This window comes from Aethalodelphis obliquidens, unplaced genomic scaffold, assembly GCF_003676395.1.
Source record: "Aethalodelphis obliquidens isolate GAN/ISIS:26980383/991018 unplaced genomic scaffold, ASM367639v1 scaffold18, whole genome shotgun sequence".
Classification (NCBI taxonomy): Eukaryota; Metazoa; Chordata; class Mammalia; order Artiodactyla; family Delphinidae; genus Aethalodelphis; species Aethalodelphis obliquidens.
Genome location: NW_020837962.1, coordinates 10,298,176 through 10,314,878, shown reverse-complemented (window position 1 = coordinate 10,314,878; position 16,703 = coordinate 10,298,176). Strand labels below are relative to the sequence as shown.

At 44.4% G+C, this 16,703-nt stretch overlaps 1 protein-coding gene across 3 annotated transcripts in view; it reads right to left on the bottom strand.

The window, feature by feature from the left end:
• ADCY9 (adenylate cyclase 9) overlaps positions 1-16,703 on the bottom strand; it is a 176,647-nt gene that overhangs the window by 10,903 nt on the left and 149,041 nt on the right. For all 3 annotated transcript variants that reach the window (XM_027117551.1, XM_027117553.1, XM_027117552.1), the window contains 4 exons: positions 15,986-16,088; positions 12,954-13,162; positions 9,541-9,700; positions 2,996-3,144 (listed from right to left, as the gene is read on the bottom strand). In XM_027117551.1, the coding sequence (XP_026973352.1) occupies positions 2,996-3,144; positions 9,541-9,700; positions 12,954-13,162; positions 15,986-16,088 (621 nt within the window). The remainder of the gene's footprint in view (positions 1-2,995; positions 3,145-9,540; positions 9,701-12,953; positions 13,163-15,985; positions 16,089-16,703) is intronic.

Genomic DNA, 16,703 nt, shown 5'->3' with positions numbered 1-16,703 from the left:
CCTAGGGGGCATTTTGGAAACACTGGGGGTCCCTCTGATTGTTTGGGGAGCCAGGAATGTTAGATGCCCTGCAAAGCACAATAGGGAAATGTCCCATGTAACTTTGAAATATCCTAACCTAAACCCACTGTAATTTTAAATAAATGATTCTTTAATATGTGCTAACATAAAACATAAGCAGTTACACAAAAAGTCCAACATTTAGGAGAAGTCTGTTACAGAAACAGAAGCTTAATGGCTTTGAGACATTCCCCTGAAATTTCTGAATAAATTACTCACCGTGTGCACTCTGCTATCCAAGGTATCATCGTATTTCCAACTACATATTTAGTTGAAAAGGTTAAAAGCCACAAAACCAGTTGCAAATGTGCAACAGGTAATTTCAGACTCATTTTAACGCTAAGAACCAAATGTGATTTAATTTGTAGAACACATGAAAGGTAGGGGTCTTACTGGATTTCATTAACAAAGGATGTTTCAAATATAGCACCTATCACTGCCATCCTCTATATTTTAATTTTTAAATTCTTTGTAGCACAGCAGTAAGAACACATCCTGCCCCCAGGGGTCTTCACAAAGCTCCTGTTTCTCTTCCCCACACCATCTGTGAGAGGGCTTTTTTTTTTTTTTAAAGATTTTGTTGTTGTTGTTGTGGACCATTTTTAAAGTCTTTATTGAATTTTTTACAATACTGCTTCTGTTTTATGTTGGTTTTTTTGGCTGCGAGGCATGTGGGATCTTAGCTCCCCGACCAGGGATCGAACCCGCACCCGCTGCATTGGAAGGCGAAGTCTTTACCACTGGACCGCCAAGGAAGTCCCCGTGAGAGGGCTTTGAAGGCCATCTGAGTACCAGGGATGGAATCCACTCTTCAATATGTGGAAGAATTTCAAGATAAATGATATATTTCCAGTGATTCGTCATTGCCCTAACGTTTCCTGTTACAACATGGAGAACTGTTATGACATGATATTTATGAATAAGGCCAGGTCACTCGCAAGACCATCACACTTCTTCATTTCCTCCACTTCAACACTCTGTAACCTGTCTCGGCACACTGGCCCTACTACAAAAGGTTAGGACCAGCTTCCTCTTTTCATTTTTGTGTCACCTATACCTCTATCACTTCATTTTCTTGATAGTCTTGTATGAAATGGCTTCTGGTCCTACTTTCTTAAATTCAAACTTCTTCATCATAAGTACAGTCGACCCTCTGCGTCCATAGGTTGTGCATCTGCGGATTCAACCAACCTCAGACTGAAAATATTAGGGAAAAACAAAATCCCAGAAAGTTCAAAAAAAGCAAAACTTAAACTTGCCACATGCTGACAACTATTTACATAGCACTTACATTGTATTAGGTATTATAAGTAATCTTGAGATGATTTAAAGTATACAGGAGGGCATTAGTAGATTATATGAAAATATTCATATTATGCCATTTATAGAAGGAACTTGAGCATTCTTGAATTTTGGTATCCAAGGGGTGGTCTGGGAACCAATCCCCTGCAGATACCGAGGGACAACTGCGAGTTCAAGCGTGTGACTGCTGCATGATGTCTGCTGGGGATGGTCACCCCAGGATGTCTGCAGGCAAATATTCAATACATATAATGTTATTAAAGTTATTTTCTTTTTCTTTCATTTGTGTATTACTCTTTGGGCATTTCATCAAGTTGTTGACTTTATGTATGCTGAAAGCTCTTTCATGTTGTGACAGGAAATGTCTGTTCGGGTGGAGTGCATTAGTCCTGACGAGAAAGTGCAAGGGACAGACACAACTCAACAGCAAAATCCAACAATCTGGTTAAAAAATGGACAGAGGATCTAAATAGACATTTTTCCAAAGTAGACAGAGATAGCCAATGGGTACATGAAAAGCTGTTCAACATCCCTAATCATCAGGGAAATGCAAACCAAAATCACAGTAAAACATCACCTCACACCCGTTAGAACAGGTATTATAAAAAAGACAAGAAATAGCAAGCGTTGTTGAAGATGTGAAGAGAAGCCTCGTGCACTATTGGTGGGAATGTAAATTGGTACAGCCACTATGGAAAACAGTATGTAGGCTCCCCCCAAATTAAAAACAGAACTATCATATGACCTAGCAGTTCCACTATTAGGAATATATCTGAAGGGAACAAAAACAGTAACTTGAAAAGACATCTGCAACCCCATGTTCATTATAGTACTATTTACAATAGTCAAGAGGGGAAGCAACCTAAGTGTCCATCAATGGATGAATGGATAAAGAAGATGTGGTATATATACAATGCAGTATTACTCAGCCATAAAAAAGAAGGAAAATCCTGCCATTTGTGACAACATAGACAGACCTTAAAAGCATTATGTTAAGTGAAATAAGTCAGACAGAGAAAGACAAATACCGTATGATCTCAGTTATATGTAGAATCTTAAGACAAACAAAAACCCCCATGAACTCATAGATACAGAGAACAGACTGGTGGTTGCCAGAGGCAGGGGTGGGAGGTGAGTGAAATGGGTGAAGGTGGTCAAAAGGTAAAAATTTCCAGTTATAAAATAAACAAGTCTTGGGGAAGTAATGCACAGCATGGGGACCACAGTTAATGATACTGTACTGTATATTTGAAAGTTGCTGAGAAAGTAACATGTTTTGTTTTGTTTTTTGGCCATGCAGCATGGCTTGTGGGATCTTAGTTTCCTGACCAGGGATCGAACCCGCACCCTCGGCAGTGAAAGCTCAGAGTCCTAACCACTGGACCGGCAGGGAATTCCCCCAAGAGTAACTCTTAAAAGTTCTCATCACGAGAAAAAAATATTTGTGTGGTGATAGATGTTAACTAGACTTACTGTGGTGATTATTTCACAATATACACAAATATTAAATCATTACATAGTGCACCTGAAACTAATATGTTCTATGTCAATTATATTTCAATTAAAACAAAAAGAAAAAGTGAGAAGGAGAAGAAGAAAGGTGGTCCTTCTGTGGAGGGCACAGTGCACGTACCTGTCTGGGCAGAGGGAGACGTAGAGCAGCAGCAGGGGCCCGGCCCCGACGACTGTGGCCAAGGAGGACCTCATCCAGGAGCTGAGCTGGCAGAAGTTACAGTAGTGCACCACGGTGATCAGGACAGCCGAGCCCGTGAACACGGTGGACTGCAATGAGGGGCAGGCTCGGTGAGGACCCCAGGCCCCCTCCTTGCCACACGGGCTCACCTGCCTTCCCTCCAACTGGGCACCCCAAGAGCAAACGACACGCTCACTTACCTGTCCTTCTGTTTAACAAAATATCTGGTGGTTTCAGGGACAGATCATAAATCATTAGATTAATTACCAGAGCTTTCGGTTACAAGTCTCACTGGCACTAAAATTCCTCTCCTGATGTGTGCAAATTGCACACGTCACATTGGAGGAGAGGAAAGGTAGACTGCCCTGGTTGAGAACTTCCACCATGTAACCAGTTACCTCCCAAAGCCTGTCCTCCAGGCACCCTGCTGTGTGTCAGTGGAAATGTGATTTGGTTTTAAGTATCAAATGCAGCCAGCCCACCCAGTACTTCATGCTATACTCGCTGGCACCAAAAATGTAATCTTCCACAGCAGGATGAATTCACTCTTTATGGGGTTTAACTTGGATGCTCCTTCCCTGATCAACAGCAGCTGATCCAGGTGCCAGTCACTTGTTTGTGCCAGTTCTTCAGACTAACATTATCTTTTTTTTTTAAACTTTTAAAAAAATATATAAAGTATAGTTGATGTATAATAGAATATTACCTTGTATCATCTGGAAACATGGGTCAGATGCTTCTTTGTAAAACGTGTAAGAAAATAACTGATTTGGGGGACTTCCCTGGTGGCGCAGTGGTTAAGAATCCGCCTGCCAATGCAGGGGACACGGGTTCGAGCACTGGTCCAGGAAGATCCCACATGCTGCAGAGCAACAAAGCCCATGTGCCACAACTACTGAGCCTGCGCTCTACAGCCTGCAAGCCACAATACAGAGCACGTGTGCCACAACTACTGAAGCCTGAGTGCCTAGAGCCCATGCTCAACAAGAGAACAAGAGAAGCCACTGAGCAGAAACAAGAAGAACTACAATCCCACAGCCTATTGAACAAAAACCACATTCACAGAAAGACAGACAAAATGAAAAGGCAGAGGACTATGTACCAGAAGGAACAAGATAAAACCTCAGAAAAACAATTAAATGAAGTGGAGATAGGCAACCTTCCAGAAAAAGAATTCAGAATAATGATAGTGAGGATGATCCAGGACCTCAGAAAAGGAATGGAGGCAAAGATCGAGAAGATGCAAGAAATGTTTAACAAAGACCTAGAAGAATTAAAGAACAAACAAACAGATGAACAATACAATAACTGAAATGAAAAAATACACTAGAAGGAATCAATAGCAGAATAACTGAGGCAGAAGAACGGATAAGTGACCTGGAAGACAGAATGGCGGAATTCACTGTTGCGGAACAAAATAAAGAAAAAAGGATGAAAAGAAATGAAGACAGCCTAAGAGACCTCTGCGACAACATTAAACACAACAACATTCGCATTATAGGGGTCCCAGAAGGAGAAGAGAGAGAGAAAGGACCAGAGAAAATATTTGAAGAGATTATAGTCGAAAACTTCCCTAACATGGGAAAGGAAATAGCCAACCAAGTCCAGGAAGCGCAGAATCCCAGGCAGGAAAAACTCAAGGAGAAACACACTGAGACACATAGTAAGCAAATTGACAAAAATTAAAAACAAAGAAAAATTATTAAAATCAACAAGGGAAAAATGACAAATAACATACAAGGGAACTCCATTAGGTTAACAGCTGATTTCTCAGCAGAAACTCTACAAGCCAGAAGGGAGTGGCATGATATACTTAAAGCGATGAAAGGGAAGAACCTACAACCAAGATCTCTACCAAGATACTCTACCCAGCAAGTATCTCATTCAGATTCGATGGAGAAATCAAAAGCTTTACAGACAAGCAAAAGCTAAGAGAATTCAGCACCACCAAACCAGCTCTACAACAAATGCTAAAGGAACTTCTCTAAAGGGGAAACACAAGAGAAGAAAAGGACCTACAAAAACAAACCCAAAACAATTAAGAAAATAGTAATAGGAACATACACATTGATAATTACCTTAAATGTGAATATGGATTAAATGTTCCAACCAAAAGACACAGGCTCACTGAATGGATACAAAAACAAGATGCATATATATGCTGTCTACTAGAGACCCACTTCAGACCTAGGGACACATGCAGACTGAAAGTGAGGGGATGGAAAAAGATATTCCATGCAAGTGGAAATCAAAAGAAAGCTGGAGTAGCAATACTCATATCAGATAAAATAGACTTTAAAATAAAGAATGTTACAAGAGACAAGGAAGGACACTACATAATGATCAAGGGATCAATCCAAGAAGAAGATATAACAATTGTAAATATTTATGCACCCAACAGAGGAGCACCTCAATACATAAGGCAAATGCTAACAGCTATAAAAGAGGAAATCAACAGTAACACAATAATAGTGGGTACTTTAACACCTCACTTACACCAATGGACAGATCATCCAGACAGAAAATTAATAAGGAAACACAAGCTTTAAATGACACAATAGACCAGATAGATTTAATTGATATTTATAGGACATTCCATCCAAAAACAGCAGATTACACTTTCTTCTCAAGTGCACACGGAACATTCTCCAGGATAGATCACATCTTGGGTCACAAATCAAGCCTCAGTAAATTTAAGAAAATTGAAATCATATCAAGCATCTTTTCCAACTACAACACTATGAGATTAGAAATAAATTACAGGGAAAAAAATGTAAAAAAATACAAACACATGGAGACTAAACAATACATTACTAAATAACCAAGAGATTTCTGAAGAAATCAAAGAGGAAATCAAAAAATACCTAGAGACAAATAACAATGAAAACACGATGACCCAAAACCTACGGAATGCAGCAAAAGCAGTTCTAAGAGGGAAGTTTATAGCAATACAGTCCTACCTCAAGAAAGAAGAAAAACCTCAAATAAACAATCTAACCTTACACCTAAAGGAACTACAGAAAGAAGAACAAACAAAACCCAAAGTTAGTAGAAGGAAAGAAATCATAAAGATCAGAGCAGAAATAAATGAAACAGAAACAAAGAAAACAGTAGCAAAGATCAATAAAACTAAAAGCTGATTCTTTGAGAAGATAAACAAAATTGATAAACCTTTAGCCAGACTCATCAGGAAAAAGAGGGAGAGGACTCAAATCAATAAAATTAGAAATGAAGAAGAAGTTACAACAGACACTGCAGAAATACAAAGCATCATAAGAGACTACTACAAGTAACTCTACGCCAATAAAATGGACAACCTGGAAGAAATGGACAAATTCTTAGAAAGGTATAACCTTCCAAGACTGAACCAGGAAGAAACAGAAAATAGGAACAGACCAATCACAAGTAATGAAATTGAAACTGCAATTAAAAATCTTCCAACAAACAAAAGTCCAGGACCAGATGCCTTCACAGGTGAATTCTATCAAACATTTAGAGAAGAGCTAACACCCATCCTTCTCAAACTCTTCCAAAAAATTGCAGAGGAAGGAACACTCCCAAACTCATTCTATGAGACCACCATCACCCAGATACCAAAACCAGACAAAGATACTACAATAAAAGAAAATCATAGACCATTATCACTGATGAATATAGATTCAAAAATCCTCAACAAAATACTAGCAAACAGAATCCAACAATATATTAAAAGGATCATACACCATGATCAAGTGGGATTTACCCCAGGAATATAAGGATTCTTCAATATACGCATATCAATCAACATGATACACCATATTAACAAACTGAAGAAGAAAAACTATGTGGTCACCTCAACAGATGCAGAAAAAGCTTTTGACAAAATTCAACACCAATTCATGATAAAAACTCTCCAGAAGGTGGGCACAGAGGGAACCTACCTCAACATAATAAAGGCCATATACGACAAACCCACAGCAAACATCATTCTCAATGGTGCAAAACTGAAAGCATTTCCTCTAAGATCAGGAACAAGGCAAGAGGGTCCACTCTCGCCACCATTATTCAACATAGTTTTGGAAATCCTAGCCTCGGCAATCAGAGAAGAAAAAGAAATAAAAGGAATACAAATTGGAAAAGAAGAAGTAAAACTGTCACTGTTTGCAGATGACATACTATACATAGAGAATCCTAAAGATGCCACCAGAAAACTACTAGAGCTAATCAATGAATCTGGTAAAGTTGTAGGATACAAAATTAATGCACATAAATCTCTTGCATTCCTATACACTAACAACGAAAGATCAGAAAAAGAAATTAAGGAAACAATCCCATTCACCATTGAAACAAAAAGAATAAAATACCTAGGAATAAACCTACCTAAGGAGGTAAAAGACCTGTAGTCAGAAAACTATAAGACACTGATGAAAGAAGTCAAAGATGATACAAATGGAGAGATATACCATGTTCTTGGATTGGAAGAATCAATATTGTGAAAATGACTATACTACCCAAGGCAATCTACAGATTCAGCACAATCCCTATCAAATTACCAATGGCATTTTTTACAGAACTAGAACAAAGAAAATCTTAAAGTTTGTATGGAGACACAAAAGACCCCAAATAGCCAAAGCAATCTTGAGGGAAAAAACGGAGCTGGAGGAATCAGGCTTCCTGACTTCAGACTATACTACAAAGCTATGGTAATCAAGACAATATGGTACTGGCACAAAAACAGAAATATATAGATCAGTGAAACAGGATAGAAAGCCCAGAGATAAACCCACATACCTATGATCAACTAATCCATGACAAAGGAGGCAAGGATATACAATAGAGAAAACACAGTCTCTTCAATAAGTGGTGCTGGGAAAACTGGACAGCTACTTGTAAAAGAATGAAACTAGAACACTCCCTAACACCATAAACAAAAATAAACTCAAAATGGATTAAAGACCTAAATGTAAGGCCAGACACTATAAAACTCTTAGAGGAAAACATAGGAAGTACACTCTTTGACATAAATCACAGCAAGATTTTTTCTGACCCATCTCCTAGAGTAATGGAAATAAAAATAAACAAATGGGACCCAATGAAACTTAAAAGCTTCTGCATAGCAAAGGAAACTATAAACAAGACAAAAAGACAACCCTCAGAATGAGAGAAAATATTTGCAAACAATCAATGGAGAAAGGATTAATCTCCAAAATACATAAACAGCTCATGCAGCTCAATATTAAAAAAACGAACAACCCAATCAAAAAATGAAGACCTAATAGAAGACCTAAATAGACATTTCTCCAAATGAGACATACAGATGGCCAAGAGGCACATGAAAAGCTGCTCAACATCACTAATTATTAGAGAAATGCAAATCAAAACTACAATGAGGTATCACCTCACACCAGTTAGAATGGGCATCATCAAAAAATCTACGAACAACAAATGCTGGAGAGGGTGTGGAGTAAAGGGAACTCTCTTGCACTGTTGGTGGGAATGCAAACTGATACAGCTACTATGGAGAACAGTATGGAGGTTCCTTAAAAAACTAAAAATAGAATTACCATATGACCCAGCAATCCCACTACTGGCCATACACCTAGAGAAAACCATAATTCAAAAAGACACATGCACCCCAATATTCATTGCAGCACTATTTACAATAGCCAGGTCATGGAAGCAACCTAAATGCCCATTGACAGATGAATGGATAAAGAAGATGTGGTACTTATATACAATGGAATATTAGCCATAAAAAGGAACGAAACTGGGTCATTCGCAGAGATGTGGATGGACCTAGAGACTGTCATACAGAGTGAAGTAAGTCAGAAAGAGAAAAACAAATATCGTATATCAACGCATATATGTGGAATCTAGAAAAATGGTACAGATGAACCAGTTTGCACAGCATAAATAGAGGCAGAGATGTAGAGAACAAATGTATGGACACCAAGTGGGGAAAGCAGTGGTGGGGGTGGTGGTGGGATGAATTGGGAGATTGGGATTGACATGTATACACTAATATGTATAAAATAGATAACTAATAAGAACCTGCTGTATAAAAAAATGAAATTCGAAAAAAAAAAGAGAAGCCACCACATTGAGAAGCCCGCGCAGTGCAACGAAGAGTAGCCCCCGCTCGCCACAACTACAGAAAGCCCACGTGCAGCAACAAAGAACCAACACAGCCAAAATTAAATAAATAAAATAAATTTTAAAAATTAAAAAAAAAACGATTTGGGACTTGAGGACACCAAGAGGGGTTGGAGAGGACACAGGTCCACCAGGGAATCTCCCCAGAGCAGCCCCTGGCCTGACCTCCCTGCCCGCTCCTCTGTCCCAGGCAAGTCTTTTAAAAAGACAAGTTCAAAGGACTGACAAAGAGTTTGCGCCTCTTTAAGGGCCTATATTTTAATTGCTGTCCCAAGCCATCAGGCTTATATTTTTAAAAAGTGATCAGGGAGTCCATAAGAGCACCGACACAAAATCACCAAGACTTTACTTACGTGTATGTTTGTCTCAAATTCGGAGGTGACATGTGAATAGACTGCGAGGGCGGGGAGGGACACCAGGATGGCCCCGATGAAATGGCGCGGGAGCCAGCCGGCTATCCACTCCAGCAGGCGCTTGGTACAAGCCATCACATCCTCCAGGAAGAACACCATCCTGGGAGCAGGGGGGAGAAAGGAGAAACGGGGTATCTGTGGGTGGGGGACCCAAAGCCAGGGCCACTCCCAACCCTGGCCTATGCTGTGGCCGCTGGTGTGGGTGGCGGGCAGAACCCCCGCCTCCTTTATTTTTGATCAATGGCAAGTAAACTGGACTCACTCAGCTCACCATACCGTATTTTAAGGTTACTTGTTGCATTCGGATAAGACGTGCTTATAAAAGACAAGCATAGGCCTCTGTGAGTCTAAATGGAGCATGTAAGAACCAGGCAGGCAAATACTAACAGGTCCTGAAAAAGGTCACCTGTCACCTGTTACTGCCTGCTTCTAGGGAGGTCTCAAGTGGGTGGTTCAGGAGGTGTTCGGAATTTTTTTTTTCTTTTTTTTTAACATCTTTATTGGGGTATAATTGCTTTACAATGGTGTGTTAGTTTCTGCTTTATAACAAAGTGAATCAGTGGTGTTCGGAATTTTGTGGGGCTTTTTTGGTGCCTCAATGGTTGCAGGTGCTACTGGCACCAACAGGCAGGAGCTGGGGATGGGTGATGTCCTGTGATGTACAGCGAGGCTCTGCCCTAAGCCCCACATGACTGCTACACACCCCCTGCTGACGATGACTTCAGCCTACAGCCTAACTGCATTTTGTTTACAAACAGAAAGTGGTTTCTGTATGGCAGTAACATACACTGAATTTTCCAGGAGTGCAGCTACTGGGTAAACCAAACAACATTACCCGTAGTTTTATTTGGGACACCACCAAGAGTCGTCAGCATCTCAGAAACCACATCACAGGCTCCTGGGGCTCATACCACCAAACCCGCACACTCATAACAGTCCGCACTGGGAGCTGTCATATTATCAGTGCACAAGGGCAAACAGCTGACGACTTTGGCGTGGCTGCCCAGGTGGTGATGCCCTGGCATATTCGAGGTGAAGCGCTACACGTATATTATTTTAAATGGCTTTCTTGCCATTTCTCCTTCACATTGGAGTGATGGCATTTCATTGATTGCTTCTGAAATTGTGTGTATACGTGGGCTATACTTCAGGGTAGGGATGTGGCATCATAAAACGTTTTTCATGGAGAATGGGGAGCTGAGTGTGTGGGGCCGAGAACTGCTTCTCTGCAGGAAGAATCCCTGGGTCAACAGCAGCGGGAGGTGGAGGAGAGGACACTGGGGGTCCGCCTCGGGAGGGAGAACCACGCACACAGTCCCCTCTAAAGACACCTCGGTGAAGGTGCAGGTGGGGCAGGCCCACTTCCCTTGCCTTCAAAGGTAAAAAGCCTGTCAAGGGCCTCTCGCATCCACCCAGGCGTCCACACCTTCAGTTACCAGTGTAGGTCCTTATTGACCTAGGGTCCCATATCCACCCTCAGTGGGGCCAGAGGAAATCCCCCAGGCCCCGCCCTCTCCTGGGCACCAACATCACACCAGAGGCTCAGGCAGGAGCAAAGTGGCCCCGCGGAGATGTGGGTGCGCCGGGCACAACCAGGCCTGGCATCCTCATGGCCCACAGTCCTCTGCAGTCCTTAACCTGGCTTAGCCCAGATTTTTTCAAATTGGGTCCGAAGAACAGGGAACAATCATGTAAAGGGTTCTTTAGAAAAGGTATGGAGAAAACGCTTGCCTCAGAGGGATCAAGAGCCTTAACCAGTTGTGAGCCCCGCATCGGACAGAAACTCAGGGCAGGGAGGGGAGTGATTGGAAGTAGGTACTGGCTTTTCTTTGGGGTGACAGAAATGTTCTAAAATCATATGGTGGTGATGTTTGCACAATTCTGTAAGTTTATTAAAAATCTGTGAATTGTACACTTATGAGTGAACTTATTGTTTGTGAGTTATATCACAATAAAGCTTGTTTTAAGAAGAAAAAAGACTAGGGGCCAGAGGATGCCTTGTTTTGGTCCCTTCGGGTGTCCCCAGGCCCAGGGCAGGCCCACAGAGGGCGCAGTTCATTTGGAAGTGGGTCCCAGGCAGCTTGTGGAGACATGGAGGGAGGCAGGCCCAGGGGAGGGCTGTGCTGGGGAGGAGTCACCTGCTGTGGGCAATGCAGCTCCACGCTGGTGGCGAATCTGGGGAGATGGTGAGGATGTGCCTTAGAGTTCCCTCCACTGGGAGGAGGAGGAGGGAAGGGAAGAGCCCCTGGCAGCCAGAGAAAGCCCTTGGCAAAGGGCTGAACGGGCCTCAGTGGGGAGTTGGGGGGGAAGGGGGGAGTGTGGAAGGGAGGGGGCAGGTGTCCAGCTCATCCATTTCGAAGGGAGGGATCTTGCGTTTGGGAGTCTCAGGGCCAGACCCAAAGCTGTGGTTTCCTGTCCTGGGATGTTGGGGAGGAGTAGAAACTCAAGGTCAGGGCCCTTTACCGCATTTCTCTCCGATCCCCAGTGTGGGGCTGTCCTGCTGAGAGGACAGGGCTGGAGGAAGGGGGTGGGCCTGGTGCAAGGACCCAGCGTGAGTGGAGGCCCTGTTTGTATCAGTAGAAACATTGTGAGCTTCCTGAGTGGGGTGGGGCCTGAAACTGGGCTAGCCCTGAGGGCCCAGCCTCCCAGAGGGACTCTGCTGTCTCTTCGGACACTCTGTCCATTTTTAAATGGGTTGACTGTCTTTTTATTATTGAGCTAACATTCTAGATATTAGACCCCTGTCACAGATATGATTTGCAAATACTCTCTTCCATCCTGTAGGTTCTCTTTCACTTTGGGGTGAAAAGTGATGATGGTGTTCTTTGAAACATGAAAGTTTAAAATTTTGATGAAGTCCATCTTAACTATTTTTTCTTTGGTTGCTTGTGCTTTCCATGTCGTATCTAAGAAAGCGTTGCCTGATCCGAGCTCACGAAGACTTGGGCCTGTGCTTTCCTCTAGAGGTTTATGGTTTCACCCTTACATTCAGGAGAGGCACCTGCTGATGTGCTGGCAGCCCCTTACCAGCTGTACCCTGTACACCTACCTCTTCTTTCTCTGCCTTGCTTTCTTATTCCCTATCTTCCCACTTTCTCTCTTTAAGTATCTGATTTGGGAGATCAGCAGACTAGTTGGTGGCATTAGGGCTGCAGAGGACAGTGACCCACTGGTAAGGTGAGTGCCCACCTGTGCTGAGGGCCCGTGTTGGTGAGGGAGGAGCCAGTGAAGCAGGCTGGGGGAGGGAAGAAAAGAGGACCGTCCCCGAAATGGGTTATGGAGACAGCTGGCTGTTCCACCAGCAGAGGGAGCTAAAGGCTAACAGCTGGGCAGTGCTGCAGGTGGGCCTTTACCTGACAGAGACCACGAGGGACAGGATCTCCAGAAGCAGGGCTGCTCCGAAGACCACCAGGGCGGCCGGCGGGGGTGGCATGGAGGCGGCCCCATACTTCAGGAAGCAGGTAATGGAGAGAATCAGAAACACTGTTGTCGACAGAAACACATCCAGGAGGGAGCTGAAGGTGGCACTGGCAAAAGTCTTCACGGGAGAATTCTTTATGACCTGTTTGGGGGGGAGTGTGAACAGATGCTGCTGGATGTATCCTCCTGGAGAAGTATAATCCAGGCGGAAAAAACAGCAGATGCTTGCTGAGCACTTGCCTCCTGCGGACCAGGTACAGGGAGAGTAGTGCTTCAGGCAGGCCGTCTCCTACCCCACCTAACAGTGAAGAAACTGAGGCACAGAGAAGTGAAGAAACTTGTCCAAGGTCACACAGCAACTGATTACAAACCAATTAAGTTCTCACAGGCATGTGACGCCCTGAGCCTGAAAGGCGAGCTATCGACAGGCAAAGTCAGTGACTCTGAGTCTGTAGAGACAGTAACAGGAAAGCCACATGCTAGAAGCTTCCACTGAACGCTGGGTCCCAGGCTCAGGGTGTGTGAAAGCTGGCTTCATACAGAAGTAGGAGGTCAATAGCAACAGTGACAGCAAGAGCCTGCTCTGGGCCTGGACGCTGTGCAGGGCTCGAGGGCAGGCATGAAACAACCCCCTTGGGGGCTCATGGCCTAATGGTGGGACAGACAGGAGTCTGAGATGGGTGCTGTCATCAGTGTATCAAAGCAACATGCACATCATGTCAGGAAATCATGGGAAGGAGGGAAAAAATGACGACAACGCCAAAGAGTCTGAGAGAGACTTGTTCCAGGCACCATGTGGACCCTTTGGGGGCACGACCTCAATCGATGCTTACACAGCCCTCAAGGAGGAAATGCTCCCAATCTCAGGGCACAGGCTGGGAGGCTGAGGTGAGGTGGCCACTAGAGGTCACACAGCCAAGGAGGAGCCCGGCCAGGGGCTGTGGCATCTTGATCATGTCACCTACTGTCCCTGTGCCTCCATTTCCTTAACTGGAAAGAGGGATAAAATGGGACCCTGCGCCTTATGGGTGCTGGGGATGCTTAGATGGGAAATCACAAAGTGCAGCGGGGGCCTAATGTGGGGGCGGCTTGGAGCCTCCCACCGTTCCTGCATCGCTCCCATCCTCGCCAGCTGGCCCTGTGGTTCAGGGATAGCGTCCCACCTGCACCCCAGGCCTCCGGGCTCATTTACTCCCATTACCTACAACTCAGCCACGTGACCTTTATACAACACAGTCTGATAGTGCCAACTCCTGTTCTGGATCCTTCAATGGCTCCCCTGGCCTTTAGCATAACGTCCACAGTGTGGGAAGCTGTCATCGGGTCCCTGCCCACCTACCCCTTCCACCCTGTCTGCCAGACAGAAGCGCCCACAGCTCCCTGGATGCACCCAGGCTCTGTCTTATCTCCAAGGTTAGGTTTGCAGGTGCTGGCCCCTCTCTGGAACGTTCCTTAATTCAGTTAATTGCTAGTCCTCCCACTAACACGGGCTCCTTCTGGGCCCTCGACCTGGGGTCGGTGTGCTCTGCGGCCATTATGGGGCCCCTGTGTCTGGATTCTCATTTCTGCCGGGTTACTGCTTCCCTGTGAGTGTCTGTCGACGCTACACCCCAGCCCCAGGAGCAGGACCCGGCGGTGCAGACGCTCAGTGAGCATTTGGTGACCTGTGCCCTCTGCTGGGGAGGCTCTGTACTCAGCACCGGGAGTGGGTGGGAGCTCCTGGCCCTGAATCAGGCAGGTGCCCAGTCCTAGCGATGGGATCTCGGCCGCTCGGCCTTTCCTGGCCTCGGCTTTCTTTTGGTAAAATGGGGATAATCATAAGCTTCCTTGAAGGGTTGCTGTGAGGATTAAGGTTGCTGTTTTGCCTTAAAGGCACCAACCAACCAACTCCCAAGTCCACAAGAGTGAGCCTCGCCTGGGGTATTAACGGTATTCACCACCCAGGAGGCTGACGAAACTCAACCCCACAGGCATGAACTGCCCTGTCTGGTTCACTAGGACTCTCGGGGTTGGTCAGGGCCTGGATGTAACAGACACTGAGGGATGATCTGCTGGATGAACAAATGGAGTCGAATGAGAAATCCTTCTGGCTCTGGGGTTGGGAGGGTATGCATTTTTGACCTTGGAACACTAAGCTGGGTTAGATTTGGGAAAAATGCAGGGAGCTGGCTTCTTGGAACTCAAACCAGGCTCTAGGTTCTCGTATTTATTCATCGTTTCCACCAAGCCCTACTGAGCACTTGTGGGTGTGGGGACTGGATGCCACGTAGAGTGGAGATGAGAGACAGGATCCTGCCTCCCAGAGTGGAGAGTCCAGGAGGAGGCATATGATTCAACAGTCCCACAAGAAGAGATTACAAACTGGGATGCAGCTGCGGAGAAACAGTATAACAGAGGAAAAAATCCAGTCTGGGGTAAGGCAAAGTTTCTTAGAGGAAGTGATGTTTGGGCTGAGAGTTACAGGACAACAGGAGTTAAGGCAGGGGAGGGGCGGTAGAGGAGGGCTCAGCACCAAAGCAGGCGGGAGAGCCGAGCAAGGTGAAAGCCCTCTCAGCTCTTGTCCCATTTCAGTAGGAAGAAAGCCGACAGGGAACAGGGGGAGAAATCCTCCTTGATAACAGAGAATAGGTGGGGCTGGAGTTTCCCCCCTCACCCCTCTCACCCCGTACGAGGCCTCCAGGGGCTGGAGCACGGCCAAGGGCGCCTGGGGATGCACCAGCTGCAGAGCAGAGGGACTGGGAGACGACAAGCCTGGGTTGCTGTAGAGATATTTGGGATTTTCTCCCTTGTGAAGATAAATTCACATACAGGTGAAATTTAGGGCGTACAGACTGTGGGAAATCAATATGAGCCGTCAATTTCCTGTCACTCAGGAAAACAAAAATGGCCTCCAAAGCACAAGACTAATCGTGAACTGCAGTGAAAACGACGCATGTCTTTGGTAAAATTATAAGGAGCCACGCACCTCTTCTTGATAGCTGGTCCTGTAGGCTTGTTCTAGCTCCTGATCCAGGAAGTTCAAGCTGAACTGATTAATGGGTGGCTTAAAAAAATAATCTTTCATCAGGCTAGAAGAGACAATAAATGCAATCAATCAACGTGCAGCACAATCGTTACATTTATTTTATCAGAAGATCAGTTACCTACTGAAACGCCATTTGTGAATCATGTCACAAAAGCTGTACTAAAAGTCACCATACAATAGACATTGCTCAACTGCCCCTTTTAGAACATGTCTCTGGAAACTCCTTCATGCTTCTAGACATAATCCCATTTTAGGTTTCCCCTCCACAAAAGAATGCCCATTCACCATTAACATAACACACATCATCAGAACCGTGCTTTTGAAAACATCTTCCTAACGTCCAGAATTAGAATAGAAGGAGGCAGCAGCTTTTTTGTTCTATAAAATGCTCCCTTCCAAAGGACCAGCAGATCCCTGTACTGCGCATACTTATGTTGATTTGGAGGCTTCCTTGCAAACATAATTCAGAACCGGCTGTCCTGTCACTCAGAGTACTGACAGTAATTACCACTGTCACTGCTAACAGGTTGTTATCACAAAATTGTGTTTATAGTTAGTGTAATTTTGGTGCTACTGTCACATATGCAGATTGCATGTGAAATGATAATGCTCAATGATTTTAATAGCAGAGAAATCAAGCCTGCTTTACGTGACTCTT